This window comes from Stegostoma tigrinum, chromosome 23, assembly GCF_030684315.1.
Source record: "Stegostoma tigrinum isolate sSteTig4 chromosome 23, sSteTig4.hap1, whole genome shotgun sequence".
NCBI classification, from domain to species: Eukaryota; Metazoa; Chordata; class Chondrichthyes; order Orectolobiformes; family Stegostomatidae; genus Stegostoma; species Stegostoma tigrinum.
In genome coordinates this window covers 4249725-4265345 of record NC_081376.1, presented here as the reverse complement: position 1 = coordinate 4265345, position 15621 = coordinate 4249725, and the positions used below count along the sequence as shown (strand labels likewise).

The following is a 15621-nucleotide window of genomic DNA, read 5'->3' as shown; positions in this document are numbered from 1 at the left end:
TGTTGAAAGTTGAAGATGGGGATGAAGGGCCCAGATACAGAAGAAGCAGCAGGGCCCACATTTCACTCTTTGGCTCAACCCAGAGGGAGAAGGAAGCCAATCGAGCTGAATTAGTAATGAATAATCAAATTAGGGGCATAATAAAACACAGTGGCAGACACCAAAAAACCCAAAACTTGACATTGTTGCTCCAATTCCACGTGCGGGGAATCAAGAGGTGCATTTGCTAAGGTTCTGGTGCGCAACTGGCCCTTAATGTGTGATGTATTGAGAAAACAATGCAAGGACAAAGAAGGAGGCACTCTGAGCTATCATTTTCCAAATTTATTTGCCAGTGTTAAAATCACGAAGGTAAGAAGTATCTACACATTTAAAAATAAAGCACAAGGAGCAATTGCTATTGATCCAATGAGGTAAAAAGGAACTGAGTTTCTGATATGGAATATATTCACAGCATGCTTAAACTACCAAAAATTAGCTCATATTATCAAACTTAATACACATTACACAAATAAATAGCTATTACCAGAACATTTTATATAGTTTAATCTTAAAGTGCCTTTTTAGTTTCTGCAATGTTATACTTTATGCGTGATACATCCTAATAGTTTGTATATTGAGAACAAAAACCTACATCCCTGTGAGATGCTCAGTTTTGAATATTCACTATGATATCCTAGTAGTGTCTTTTTCATTTAGCATCAGAATTGTTTGGAGAGATTAAATAATGTAAGTTCCAAGACTACATTAATGGGTTAAGAGGGGATCTGACAAATGAACTTGTACATACCATTACAGCCATGTTTTCCACCATTATCAAATCTGTGAATAAAGTTCACAAAATTTATAAAAATACAACAGATATAAAATTAACTATTGCAACATTGCTCAGGCTATTTTAGATGTTGGAATTGTTCCAATCACCCATATCACATATCTGAGGGCTAGTCTGTGTCTGCTTCCTAACTCTCATAATTGCTTCATTATTACTGAGTGACTTCATGCTTGCTTAGAGCTCAGACGATGTTGTGTAACCCATTTAAAAAGTGAATTCATTGCCAGCAAGATACACAATGGAAATGCAACACGGGAGCTGACATCGAAGGTGGCAGCTGATATCAGAACTGACAATTCTCAGTCAATGGAAACATCAAGAACCTGCTACTGGAGACAGATGGAATCAAACCATGGCTGCTGGTGGTTTGGTAATGGAGAGTACCTCAAATGATTACACCGGCCCACCTTAAGCCTCTCCATTAATCTATTCTGGATTACTTGCTACTGGAATGATAACAGCTGCAAAGATGGGTGGCTCAGTCATTAACGCTACTGCCTCACAGTGCCGGGGGCTCTTCGGTGGGTTAGTGCAGGCTTGGTGGGCTGACTAGTCTCTTTCTGTGCCAAAAGGGATTCTATGAAAAATTAATCTTGGTCCAAACAACAGGTGGAGAAATGGGTAATGTTGCTATGGGGTGGCTCAGATGTTCCACAATTACATTATCTGCAGAAGTAACTTAGGACCTTTGAATCTACAACCCAACCCCCGCTCCCTTTCAGTGAGATCATGGCTGATTTGATTATCCTTACCTCCACTTTCCTGCCATTTCCCCCCAACCCCTGATTCCCTTACTGAGCCTCAAGTATACTTAATGACCCAGCCTCAACAAGCTTCCACAGTTAAGAATCCAGTGATTCACAAATCTCAGAAAAGAAAGTACTCCATGAAATAACTCCACAGAGGGCAGGATCCCAGTGCTGAGTCGTCTTTCATTTACACATGGAGAGTCTTTGACATTGATCCAGCTTCTTCAGTGCCAGCTCTTAGAGTGAACAGAACCTCCGGCCCTCCTGTTTATATCTGTCAGCCAGGGCTCCCTAATCGAACCAGATTAACAGCGCCAATCAGGGAATTTATATTTTACGAGGTCCACATATGCTGATCTCATTACAGTCAGCGCACACAACATCTCTTCGTCTTAAATGTGCGACCCCTTATTGTGAGATTTTTTTTCTGGTCCTACGCTCTCCTATAGGGGAAACAAACATCCCTGCATCTACCCCTATTCAGGTGACCAAGTGAAGATAGCTCACTACCAGATTAGAAATTACAAAGGCGTAACCAGAATATTATAATTCTGACATGTACAGTTGTATAGGGTAGAAATAGCTCTGAATTATGCACATAGTGAATATTTGCTTGGACCTTTCACTTGATCATGTGACCACAAATGGACCCACATTTGCAGCTGATGAAATGAAATCCAATAGACAGGCCACCAGTGCTGGTGACATTGTTTACTGGGTCTCCTTCTGATCTTGGCGGTGGGCAGTAACGAGTAAGCTTTTTGTGTGTTCCTGTTGGAGTTTAACAACAATGTACCTCTCTCTGATAGCGAAACGACACCTTGTCCATGGGCAGCTCCCATTGTGGATTGTGGACAATGGTAGATGTAGTTAGACCCACCACCTGACTCAATCCTAACGGCAGGAGGAACTTCAGCCAAGCTACCCAGCCTTCTGAACGGGCAGTGATGGCAGTGTCAATGCATACAGAGCTAATCCATGATCAACCCTATACCACCTACTGCTTTGCCATTCAGTGATGGCAGAGTGGCTCTGTGGTTAGCACCACCACCTCACAGCACTAGGGACTGAGGTTTCATTCCAGCCTTGGATGACAGGCTGTGGGGGATTTGCACACTCACCCCTTGTTGGCATTAGTTTCCTCTGGGCGCTCCATTTTCCTCCTGTAGTCCAAAGATGGTGGGTTGGCCATGCTAAATTCTCCAGTAGTGTCCAGAGATGTGTAGGCTGGGTACATTAGCCAGGATTAATGTGGAGCTATGGGGTTAGGGTCTGGGTGGGATGGTCATCAGAGGGTCAGTGCAGGCATGATAGGCTGAATGGCCTTTATCTGCACCTGTAGGGTTTCTATGTGTCACTGCCTTTCCCCTCCTCAATTTCCAGCCTCCAGCTGCTATCACTGCAGTATATTTCTCTATGCCAGCCTCAGCTCCTAGTACAGTATTCTGCATTCTCAACTGTTACTTCCCTTACATACTTATGCCATTGTCATCTGGCATGAACCAGGCAGTCTAACCTTAACCTGACAAACTTTTCTTTTTAATATATTCATTCGAGGGATGTGGGGATCCATGGGCTGACTATCCTCATTGCCCACCTTTAGCTGCCTCTTGATCTGAATGGCTGGCTAAAGTCATTTAAAATGGAATTAAAAAAGGAATATTTATCTGAGCCCAGAGGTCACATGTGGGCCAGACTGGGTCAGGATGACAGATTTCCTTTCCCTACGGTGAATCACATTGGCTTTTGCAAAATTCGACAACACTTGACATTGGACCAGTTTTTAATTCTAAATTTCTTCGTGTTGAATTCAGATTTCACCACCTGTCGTGGTGGGACTTGCCCATGTCTCTAAAGAATTAGCTGGGGGTCTCAATTAACTAGGCCAATGACAGTACTGCTACTCCATTTCTTCCACCAATACCAGACAGAAGAAGAGGGAGAAGGCTACGATAGGTCATCCTGAGCTGTCTTCATTTGAAGAGCAGCTTGTTGACATCATCAAGGGACAGATCAGAAACATGGTGTCTGCAGGGATTTGTAACCAGCTTTTGTTTCATCCCAATATTTTGTCAGGATATATGAATGTACCATTATTCTGTCCAGACAAGTAACCTAAACTAGGCAATAAAGAAATAGGGAGTCAAAGTGTCTTGTCTTGTGCTCTCCAGCACTGAAAAACAAGAAAATCAATTTCAGAAAGGGAACCACAATTTATACTGCACAAGAAGAAGGTGCTGATAGGTTGGACAATGGTTGAGATGGAGATGCAGCAGTAACTGTTAACTGTCGATCTGAGCTAACTAATTGCATTCAAACCAAGAAAGTCAACTTTGATTGATCTGTATATTGCTACAGCTACTGCAACAGGTATTGGCTGTCTCCGTTGCCCCTTCCTCATTGAAAAAGATACAATGTGTGGACAAATTCCTTTTGCCTAGAAATAACATGTGTGTACACCATAACGGAAAACATAAGATTATCAGGCAGGCACACAAAATGAATCATTTGTAAGTGTTATATTTATTCACACACAGATCTCAGTTCTTTTAGGCAATCGTGATGTGTCAATACATTGAAAAGATTCAATGAGGAAAGAACAACAGAACAATTCTTCTGCCTTTATATTCTATGTTTTGGTTGATTTTTCTGTGCATTAAGGTAGCGCCGGACAGTGGTGACATTACACAACACTTTACACTTATGACAATAAAAAAAAACAAGTAAATCATGTTACAGAACTCGTTGCACCATTTCTAAACCTGATTAATTTGCATTTCAGCCCTGGAGTGCGAGACAAAAGGCTTCATGTGTCTTTTTAGCAAGGTCTAAACAAGGCATTTCAATGAAAGTGCAGTGAGATGAAGGGGTCAGCTGTATAAAACACTGGGAGCTATATGGATGATGCGGTGCATGTTCAGGTAGTGGGTTTCAATTTTCTGACATAGCGTGCAGCACAGGTAAGTGATGGTCACATCCGCCTTATACACTGCCTGTGCGTGAGGTGCACACGTGGTCATCGTGTCCTGAAGAATCCAGACTCATCTTTGCTTTCATCTTCTACCTGCATATATCCTTGCAGCCAATCCTTGCTGCCTTTTCATGGCCTCCTTCAAGAGTCAAATGGTAAAGTCCAACAGCATTCCTCAGGTTTGAACTGAATGACTCAGTTGTAGACCTTGACAACTGAACTCGAGATATTTTTAGATCAACCTTTCCAGAGACATTGTGACATGCCTCTGGAGCAAGTAGGACTTGAAGCAAGGCCTCCTGGCTAAAGGCATGGACAGTACCACTTCACTATAAGGGCATTTAACAGATTAACGCTACAAAACAGCCAAACAGTTATAGAAGCTGCAACCCTGTCTCACAGGCAATCAAAAAGTTTAAAACAACTGACCAGCTAATTACCTTCATGAACGTGAATAGCCCTTTAGTTATGAGTTCTACAAGCTGCTTTCAGGCTGATTCCACCATGGTGGACAGATTAAGGAAATAACATTTCACAGGCAGTTAGGCATTGATTTGCTGGAGTGTGATTACAATATTTCAATGACATCTGTGCTAATTGAATGAGATTGTGGGGACTTCCTGTGCCTGCATCACAATGACATCTCACGCACATTTCTGTCACTTTTATTGGCACACTCCCGAACATGGTGTCCACTTTGGACCCTGTACAGGCACCAGGTACATCACAATTTCTACCCTGTCATTTTCAAAAAAATACATTGGTTTATCTAAATGGGAATAATTTTGGAGGAAAACGGGAGTTAAAATTTCTCAGACATAATTGTATCATGTCTATACATCTGCCTATAGTAAGCAATGTCAGAGCAAGAAGTTGTAAACACTAACACATAGAATATACATAATTGATGAGATATGGAATTGATGGGACATATTCTGTCATGCAGTACATAGGAGATTGAGACTTGGATTATAAACACAATTTCATTTTGTTCTTTTTGATAAAATTCTGATTTAAACAATGTTTGCATTTCAGTTCTAATATTGTATGGATCTGTTCCAGTGCTGCTCAATAATTGGGCGTGTATGTTTACATATGCACCAATTTCACAGTGTTTCCTTCCTCACATTGCCGAATTCAAATGATCCTGCTCTGCTTTACCAAACCTAATGTCTCTGCTACTAAAGGGTTGAGTGTGCACAATTTCTCGCCTTCATTCTGTCTATTGCTTGATAGGGACCTTAGAGGCACACTGGAATCTGCTTCACACTTTGTGGTTCTGCTTATAAAAGTTCGTTCTGCGGAAACACTTCTGAGCAGCTGGGGGCTACTTGGTTCAGTTAGGTTTGCCTTACTGACTGTACTTGTGTTGATGTTGGAGCTAGTCTTCAGTCTTTCAAAGTTGTGTATTTTGATGCACAAATCTAATGAGGTGTTTTCAGAATCTCCAAAGCAGTTCTCTTGTACCATCAATTTTCTTCCTTTACACTTGTTGCCCATTAGCTTTATTTCCTCTAAACTTCTTTTCTGATTGGCACATTTTTCAACTGCTTCTTGTGAGGCATCATTGCTCGTACAGCTCTTTACAAAGCCATCAAGGGACTTTTTGACAGACAGGTCAAGGGGTCCTTCACTCTTCTTGTTGGTCTCTTCCAGTGCCTGCCGGATGTGCAGCAGTTCCTTTCTAATCTTTGTGAGCTGGCCCCTCAGTTGTTTCTGCCCAGGCGTGTCTTCATTATCCACCGTGCAAAGCTGTTCTTCAACATCTTGATATTCATGTATCGCCTTGTAGAGATCGTCTATCAGCACTGCAGAGTCACCTTTCTCCTGGGCTATCTGAAAGTAGTGGGACATTTTCCTAGATTTACAGAGGCTGTTACTTTTCAGAGAAGATTCAGCTGGGGACAGATGTCTAAACTCTGGACTGTTCCTGTGATGTTCTTTGGCCATTTCGTCAGTCTCTGTGCCCCACTGGGGAAACGCATTTTGATGAGATGAAAAACTCTCCATGCAAGGTTGTAAACTGTAAAGAAATGTTAGAATTCTTGTTACATAAGCATAAAGAAAGGTTGGGATGAGTCAAAACTTCAGTTTGGGTATCATCTTATCTATCTAGGTTTCCTTTGTAAGTCTAATTCACTTATTAGTAAAAATCAACTATCACTGAAGGTGACAGTGAAACATTTCAGATACACTACCCCATGTAAGATGCCTTTATACAGTTAACTGCTGTTAAAACCATCAAGTGCTTCATTGCTGCAGTTCATATGAAGAGTCAAATTTCCATAACAAGGCAAGTAGCTCTACAGAGTATACTTAATATTGAGGCTTCAAATTCAATAGCTCATTAAATAAATGATACAACTTCAGTAACTACGTAGAGTTTCCAACCATGGACGTGTGCTAAGAGTGGGTGGGAGTTGAGCCTGTATCAGGATGGGTTGTAGTTGAACCTGTATCTCAGTGGGTAACCTGCATCAGAGTGGGAGGGAGTTCAACCTGTAGAAGAGTAGGCCAGAGCTGAAGCTGTATCGGAGTGGGCTGTAATTGAACCTGTATCAGAGTGATCAGGAGATGAGTGTGGAGCAGAGTGGAATTTGGAAAGCAGGAGATTGTTTCAATACTTTACCAATTTCTCACGTTTAAATGTGAATAGTTGTCAGTGGTTTGACAACCTTTCCAAATGAATATTGTCAAATGTCAGAATTCCAGCAATTTCTACCTTAATTGTCCTTTAACAAGTGAAGTTACAAACATGCCGTAGAAAGTTAATCCCATTCCCCATCTGTGCACCCAACTTAGATAATGTGCGGCAAAGAAATCAGGAAATATAAAAAAAGAAAAGCCAAAGACATGGAAAGGTTCTGTGCTGTGGACATAGAGTCTTGTAGAGTCAAGATTGGGTGCAAAGCCTCCTTACATCACAACATTGACCATAATTTGAAAGAAATTAATTGGCCAAGGAATAATTTGAGGAGTTGTTGAGAATTAAGACTGCAATTTAAAAATGCATTTTTAAAGATCTCTCACAACATGTTTCTTTAGCTTGCAATTTACAATTATTGACATATTTGAAGAAAGCCTCATCACGCAATTCTATCTTGAATGTGTAAGTACAAAACCCAAGTGAGTTTTTATCTGTTGTTTAAATTTGAAGATATTTATTTAGAAACAGTTATCTTGAGCAACTAATGATTGCAAAATCTGAATTATCAAGTTAAGAGTCAAAGTTCATTTGAAGTTGATCATGTTTTTCAAATAAGGGCTATCAATCACCACTCATAAACTTATTTTCCTTGGTAAATTCTATGATTTACTTGCACTTCATTCGCCTTATCCATAGAATACCTACAGTGTGGAAACAGGCCCTTCAGCCCAATGAGTCTACACCAACCCCTGGACCAACACACCCAGTCCCAGTCCCCAAACCCACCTAATCTATACATCCCTGAACACTATGGGCAATTTAGCATGGCCAATCCACCTAGCCTGCACATCTTCGGACTGTGGGAGGAAACAGGGACCCCCAGAGGAAACCCACACAGACACAGGGAGAACATGTAAACTCCACACAGACAGCTGCCCAAGGGGGAATTGAATCAAGGCCCCTAGCACTGTGAGGCAGCAATGCTAACTACGGAGCCACCATGCACCTTGACTTATTGGTGGATCGTTCTGTTCTTCAGAGCCCTCTCCCTGAAAACTTCGGCCTTGTTACCTCCGTGTTCACTTCTCAGTTGTCTGGAAACCTTGCTTACTCTCAAAGAACAAAGAAAATTACATCACAGGAACAGGCACTTCAGCCCACAAGCCTGTGCCAATCCAGATCCTCTAACTAAACCTGTTGCCTATTTTCCAAGGATCTATATCCCTCTGCTCCCTGCCCATTCATGTATCTGTCTAGGTACATCTTAAATGATGCTATCGTGCCCACCTCTACCACCTCCGCTGGCAACGTGTTCCAGGCACCCACCACCCTCTACGTAAAGGACTTTCTACACATATCTCCCTTAAACTTTTCCCCTCTTACCTTGAAATCATGACTCCCAGTAATTGAATCCCCCACTCTGGGAAAAAGCTTCTTGCTGTCCATCCTGTCTATACCTCTCATGATTTTGTAGGTCTCAGTCAGGTCACCCCTCAACCTCTGTCTTTCTAATGTAAACAACCCTAATCTACTCAACTTCTCTTCATAGCTAGCGACCTCCATACCAGGCAACATCCTGGTGAACCTCCTCTGTACCCTGTCCAAAGCATTCACATCCTTTTGGTAATGTGGCGACCAGGACTGTACGCAGTATTCCAAATGTGGTCAAACTAAAGTCCTATACAACTGTAACATGACCAGCCAACTCTTATACCCAATACCCCATCCAATGAAGGAAAGCATGCCATATGCCTTCTTGACCACTCTATTGACCTGCGTCGCCACCTTCAGGGTACAATGGACCTGAACACACAGATCTCTCTGTGCATCAATTATCCCCAGGGCTTTTCCATTTACCGTATAGTTTGCTCTTGAATTGGATCTTCCAAAATGCATCACCTCGCATTTGCCTGGATTGAATTCCATCTGCCATTTCTCCGCCCAACTCTCCAATCTATCTATATTCTGCATCTATATACTCTCCTTCAATTTCCTATTCACATCACCTGAGAGGATGTTCCTGCTACTGAGATTGTTTTGCATTCTAATGACTAATTGGGTGGATTCCATTTTCATTTTCCTTCTCAATTCATGACTTTGATGTAGAGGCTCCACAGAGAGTTAGTAGATGTTGAGTCAATGAAGTTATTCTAAGCTGAATTGGATAGATTTCTGACAGAGAGCGGAGTCCAAGTTTATGAAAGGCCACACAAGAAAGTAGAGATTGTAATCAAATCATCGATGATCCTGTGGAATGCAGAATGGGCTTGAGAGATTGAATGGCCTGCTGCTGTTCCCAATTCCTTTGGTCCTCTGAGAAACTAGAATTTTCACTTGTATTTTCGCTCAAGTTGTGGTGTAATTCTGGCTCACGTCTTTTCAAAACCCAGTAGTGCCAGTTATGGAAGAAAAACAGAAAGTCTGTTGGAGAAATTCAAAATGTTTGGCAGCGTCTCTTGAGGGAGCATCAGACTTTTGAGTCCAATACATCTCTTCTTCGGAACAAGAAGGAGCTGAAAGAAGGATAATTTTCATGCTGTTGGGAAAGGGAGGAAAGAGGAACGGTGGAACAGGTCATAAGAGTGCTGAGGCCAAATGATAAAGGGAGTGGTGAGGGGAGGATGGAAGTAATAAAGATAAAGAGTTGGTGTAACTGTTTGGTGTTAATGGCAGAACTATGCAGGTCAACTAGATTGAGATTAAACCCATATAAACAAGAGATAGTAGGAACATCAAACAGATGTTCACCTGCACATCTGCTAATGTGGTATACTGTATCTGCTGTTCCCATTGTGGCCTGCTCTATATCGGGGAAACCAAACAGAGGTTTGGGGACCACTTTGTGGAACACCTATGCTTGGTTCTCAACAAACAACTGCACCTCTCAGTCGTGAACCATTTCAACTCCCCCTCCCATGTCCATCCTGGGCCTCCTGCATTGCCACAATGATGTCACCCAAAGGCTGCAGGTACAATATCTCATATTTCACTTGGGAGCCCTGCAGCCCAAGGGTATCAAACTGGACTTCATGAGCTTCAAAATCTCCCCTCCCCTGACACCCAGCTCATCCCCGCCTTCCTAACCATTCCTCCCACCTCAAGCCCCACTCCCATACCTACCCACTAACCTCATCCCGCCTCCTTGACCTGTCCATCCTCTCTGGACTGACCTATCCCCTACCTAACTTCCTACCTACATTCACCTTTACTGGCTCCAACCCTGTCACTTTGACCTGTCTGTGTCCTCTCCACTTATCTTCTCCTCTATCCATCTTCTATCCACCTCGCCTTCTCTCACTATTTATTTCAGAATCCCCTTCCCCTTCCCCATTTCTGAAGAAGGGTCTCGACCTGAAACGTCAGCTCTCCTGCTCCTCTGATGCTGCTTTGGCCTGCTGTGTTCGTCCAGCTCTACACTTTGTTATCGTATACAAACAAGACCCTGGGTTGGAGGGGAGATGAAGGGAGGGGTTTTAATCTATTGGCAGTGACCATTAATGCCTACCCTTCATCTGCACTGTTAATGCCAATGCCAGTAATTAGTTCATTAATTAGTAAGTTTGTTTAACAAATAGAACACACATGTACAAGGAGCAGGAAGGAGCAGATTCCTATCAGGTAGAGCAGTACCATTAGAAAACCTGAGTTGTCGTCCAGTTGGACATCTTACAAATTTGTTTAAATTGTTAACTCACCCATTGTTTGGTTGCTTTAGCGTTTCTACTGTAAGAGGATGTAACGGCAGTGTTGATCTGGTTGAGTTTGTGTTTGGGTCTAGTGAAAACACTGATGACTGTGCCTCATGTTCTACAAAGTTTATTGAAGGTTCACTGACTCCAGCAGAAATTTGCACGCATGCCTCTTGCCCTTTTAGGAGTTGGGGATGAATGAGCACATCTTGGATATCTCTCGAGTCCTTACTAACTTCGGTTGGTGACTTCAAGGTGATCGTATTCTCGTGAGATGTTGCAGTCTTTTCGATGGATGGTGTTGAGCATTTTTCTTGATCATCACGTGACAAAAGGGATTTGTGACTGGTATCAGCTAAGGACACTTCCAGCTGACCAGAACAGTGGCTCATTTGAGGCCTCAGAGTTGGAATCTTATGCAAGTGGGTTTTATCGGGAATATCGAGCGATCGAGGTGTAAGAATGCTTGGAGGTGTGGAATTTGTTGGCAGCTGGTCTTCTCTGCCTGTTGTCACCTTGCTACCTACTGAACTGAACGTGTGTTCGAATAACAGCGGGTAGAAGAATCTTGATGGAGCTGGCAATCTTTCTGGGAGATGTATTGCTTGTAAATGCCCAGAGTGAGGATGGATTAGTTGGGCAGATGAGGCTAGGAAAGGCAGGTGAGCCGGGGTTGTTGCGTTAGGAATGATCTTGGGATTCAAATACGAGAACAGATTTTGGTTCATTGGGTGATTAACTCCAAGAACTGAGAGATTTAGCCCTTGTGCCTCCTGGTAGTCCCTGCGTGTTGGTGGTGGATAGCATGGAATCACATTAGCATTAGCACACGGTGGAGAAATGTCAGCTGCATTTCTTCGCTGCCCAGATGTGAACAGCCTCCACTGTTCCATGAGGATACCATTACTGCTCACACAGTTCTTAGGGAGCTTGGACTGCTTCAGTTTGGCTTCCAGTCCTGCAGCTGGCAAAATCTTATTCTTCACGACTGAATCCTTCAGGGCAAAGACATCAGTTATGATGAAATCAGTTTCAGTCTTTTTGCTAAGTTTAGCCATTTTATTTCTTGGGGGAGGCTGCACATCAGTGTCAGGTGAACATCTGGACTCCTGCACTTTCTCTGTTGCCTCTGCTTCAATGGAAAAGGTTGGCTTTTCCCTGTCTCTTAAAGAGTGGGCCAGTTTATCTATACCTTCCAAAATGGTCACATCTGGGCTTAATTCTCTACTGGCACTAGAGGCATTCCATCTGTCAGGGACTTTGCCCGAAGTGTCTCCTGCAACTGAATTCCTATTGCTGCTTTCTGGTGCCTCGCTAGCTTTTCCTGTTCGAATGTGTTCAGCAGCATTTTGTAGTAAGCACAGATCTGAGTTGAGAATATTGCTCTTCTTGTAAGGCCAGTCAGAATCAATTAGCAATGATAGGGAGTTCTTGCATAAGCTGTACTTCATGTGGTTGTAAAGATGTGATTTTTCCATGCAGGTGAAAGGACACTGGAAGCATTTGTAGTTGTATGGTTTTCCCCATGGTCTTGGAATATAATGAGGTTTCTTTGGCTTCCTCTCCTTGTGTTTGTATACTGCACTAATCTTGCAGGTCACCTCGTCTTTGGACATTGTATTCATGCAATGCAGTGAAAATGTACTTGCTTTATACTATCACAGTAACATGCGTCAGCTCAGTCAATGTTCTATATGGGCAGGCACATTTCATTGGCAATGGAATACTTCTGTTCTTGTCCCATTCATGGATATGTTCCAGAACCTAAAATCTGTAAATAAACAATTAGCTAATCCACTCTTTAAAAATAAACAAGTAACAACATCACTTTAAAGCAACAAAGCATGAAATCATGTTGATAACACTTAAAATAAACTACATTGGCAAATTATTATGTTCATATATCTGAAATAAACTTTGCACAGGTATGTTAAAACAAACATGCCCATTTTCGTACAAATATGCATTATTAATAGCACAAACGCCAAGAATATCATTTAGCTTCTTCACCCAAATGTGTTTTCTTCAGGTCATAGTTAGACATTCAGGAACCTTAGCTGAATTTACACTCTTATCCTAAATGACTGAATCCAATTGAGATCAAAAAGATGATTCAGACCAGCAATCAAATTTGGGGCCTGCTGGTCTGTCCAACTTAATAATCAGCGTTGTACCATTCTCCACTGGGCCTCCAGGGGATCTATGTACAGTATGTTAATAATAAAACTAAAATGCCAATTTGACTGTGAGAACAGACGAAGGCAAATTTAATCTGACTGCACTTTGGTCTTTTGGGAAGTAACTTCAATGGCCAGCTTAATAGAATTTTAACCACATTTCATTTTAGGTTACTTTGTAAAAAACTGAACTGTTTTTAACAAGTTTGCAGACTAATGTATTAAATTCATTGTAGCTGCCTGACATTTCATTAAAATATTACAATGTCTTCTTTGCACAGAACTGTTGTAAAACTTATCTGTCAAAATGAAAATAAGCCAACATGGGGCAGTATACATTTTGATTTGACTTTTGGCATTCAATCACACAGGTCTTTAACTGCTGTATTCCACTTAGACTCAATATTGCAAATCATGTTGTTCAGATATCATGCTTTCCTCCTTTATCTGCCACAAGGTGTTATTAACACTTGACTACAAAACAAAGTAACAATTGAACTATGGCCTCCAGGCATAAAGATGCAGAAGAATAACACCTGTTTCAGGGAATACTCTCTGTCTGAATGACTCACAAGTATTTCCTCTAGGAAAGCTTAACTAATGGCAATAATCATGTATATATCCAGTTAAATGATTTGCTAAGCCTGCATGCATCAGTTACCATGACAGGTGTCAAAAGATGTTTCAAAAAATAATTTAATGCGCACAGGTTTAAAAACAAATATTTTTCTTATTCAAAACTTGTGCATCTGCAGGGGAGTTAAAAATCGGGTGCTCTATGCTTCGACTGAAATGCTTTGTGCACAGATAACATAGAATTTATAAGTCATCATATTAACAACTAATTCATTTCTTTTAGCATCTACCTAATTTTTCATATAAAAAGCACCACATATACAGTGTCTTTCCATTCGTCAATATCTCCTCAGATGTAACAAAGTGTGGAGCCACCAGATGTACTCTACTGGACAGAAGGCACTGATGATAAATTGACTCTGTGTTCTGTAAGAAGTGACGCAGCCCTGCTCTAACAATATAAACAGAAAGTGCTGAAGAAACTCCGGGCAGATCTCATAAAATCTGTGAAGTGAGGAGCAGAGTTAATGTGTCCAGCCCATTATTACTCTTATTCAGAACTGTCACTCCTTAACACCTACAAAGAAGAGAAAGTGTTTCTTAGAGTTTTGGAGTCATACAGCGCAGAAACAGACCCTTCAGTTCAACCAGTCCATGCCAAATATTAGCCCATATCCCTCCAAACATCCCTTATTCTTACTTATCTTACTCTTTTATGCAATTATCTAAATGTCTTTTAAACATTGTAACTGTACCTGCATCCATCACTTCTTCTGGAAGTTCATGCCACACACGAACCACTCACTGTACAAAGAATTTGCCCCTTATATCTTTTCAAAATCTTCTTTCTCTCGCCTTAACAATATGCGCCTTGTCTTGAAATCCACACCACCAATGGAAAAGACACTTGCCATTCATCTTATCAGTCCCCATCATTATTTTATAAATCTCTGTGAAGTCACCTCTTAACCTCCCACGCTGTAGTGAAAGAAGTCCCCACTTATCCAGCCTCTCCTTCTAAACCAAACACTCCATTCCTAGAAACAACCCGTTAAATCTCTTCTAAACCCTTTAAGAGATGAAGAATTACATTGTACTAGTGGCCAGGACAGTTTAGAGATAGTGTGATGCTGATGGAGGTAGAGACAAATGACATTGCATGTGCTCTCAGGATGCAGCAAGAACAGATGTCTGAGGGGCATTGTGTGCTTTGGGCTGATTCAAAATGTGAAGAAAGGATCTTCAGTTCGACTTAGGGATAAGTTGGAGCTGGAGACAGTCACTAAGCAGGGAGAGGTGCCTGTCAAAACAAGTTTTGGTGAACATGTTATCAAAGACAAGGAAGGAAATAGAAAGCAACAAAAGTGAACATCTTCAAGGTGAGACCTGGAGGAGAAATGGCAGTAAAATGAACACAAAAGGACTAAAGATGCTGGAGATTTCAAAACAAAAACAAAATAGAAAATGCTGGGGAAATTCAGCAGGTCTGGCAGCATCAGTGGAGAGAGACAAAGTTAACATTCTGAACCTAATCTGACTTTTATTTGGAAGTTGATTTTGCAATAATATTAGATAAATTTAAATATCACACCAAATGACCAAAAAACTATTTCCTCTGCAATAAGACTGCATACCATATACCATTCTATTTTTGTTATATATAGTGTCTAATCTATTAAGAGAACTGAACAAATCCTTAGACGAATTATTTTATCAGGTGCCATTCAACGACTGCTTTGTTCTAATCTTAGAAAATCACAGTTACCTAACAGTAGGATGCTGTGTGCCATATATTCTTATGTAAAAGTTGAATCTTTGACATTAGATATTTTTGGCAAATAGAACGGGATCGACAATTACACGTGCTCGAGTTTCAAGATGCGGAACTCCACGCCGATTTTTGGGAACTGCCCACGGTGACGTTACCCGGTGGTTGCTGGCCATGGTCCTGAACCCAGTTAGGAATTGCTGCCAAGG

The 15621-nt window shown here is 41.5% G+C and overlaps 1 protein-coding gene across 1 annotated transcript in view; it reads right to left on the bottom strand.

Moving 5' to 3' along the window:
* Positions 1–369: 369 nt before the first annotated feature.
* Positions 370–15621, bottom strand: part of prr35 (proline rich 35) — a 52176-nt gene continuing 36924 nt past the window's right edge. Inside the window, exons 2-3 of the mRNA XM_048551780.2 lie at positions 10898–12662; positions 370–6578 (exon numbers count right to left, since the gene is read on the bottom strand). Coding sequence (XP_048407737.1) covers positions 5693–6578; positions 10898–12516 — 2505 coding nt within the window. The 5' untranslated portion in view covers positions 12517–12662 and the 3' untranslated portion in view covers positions 370–5692. The remainder of the gene's footprint in view (positions 6579–10897; positions 12663–15621) is intronic.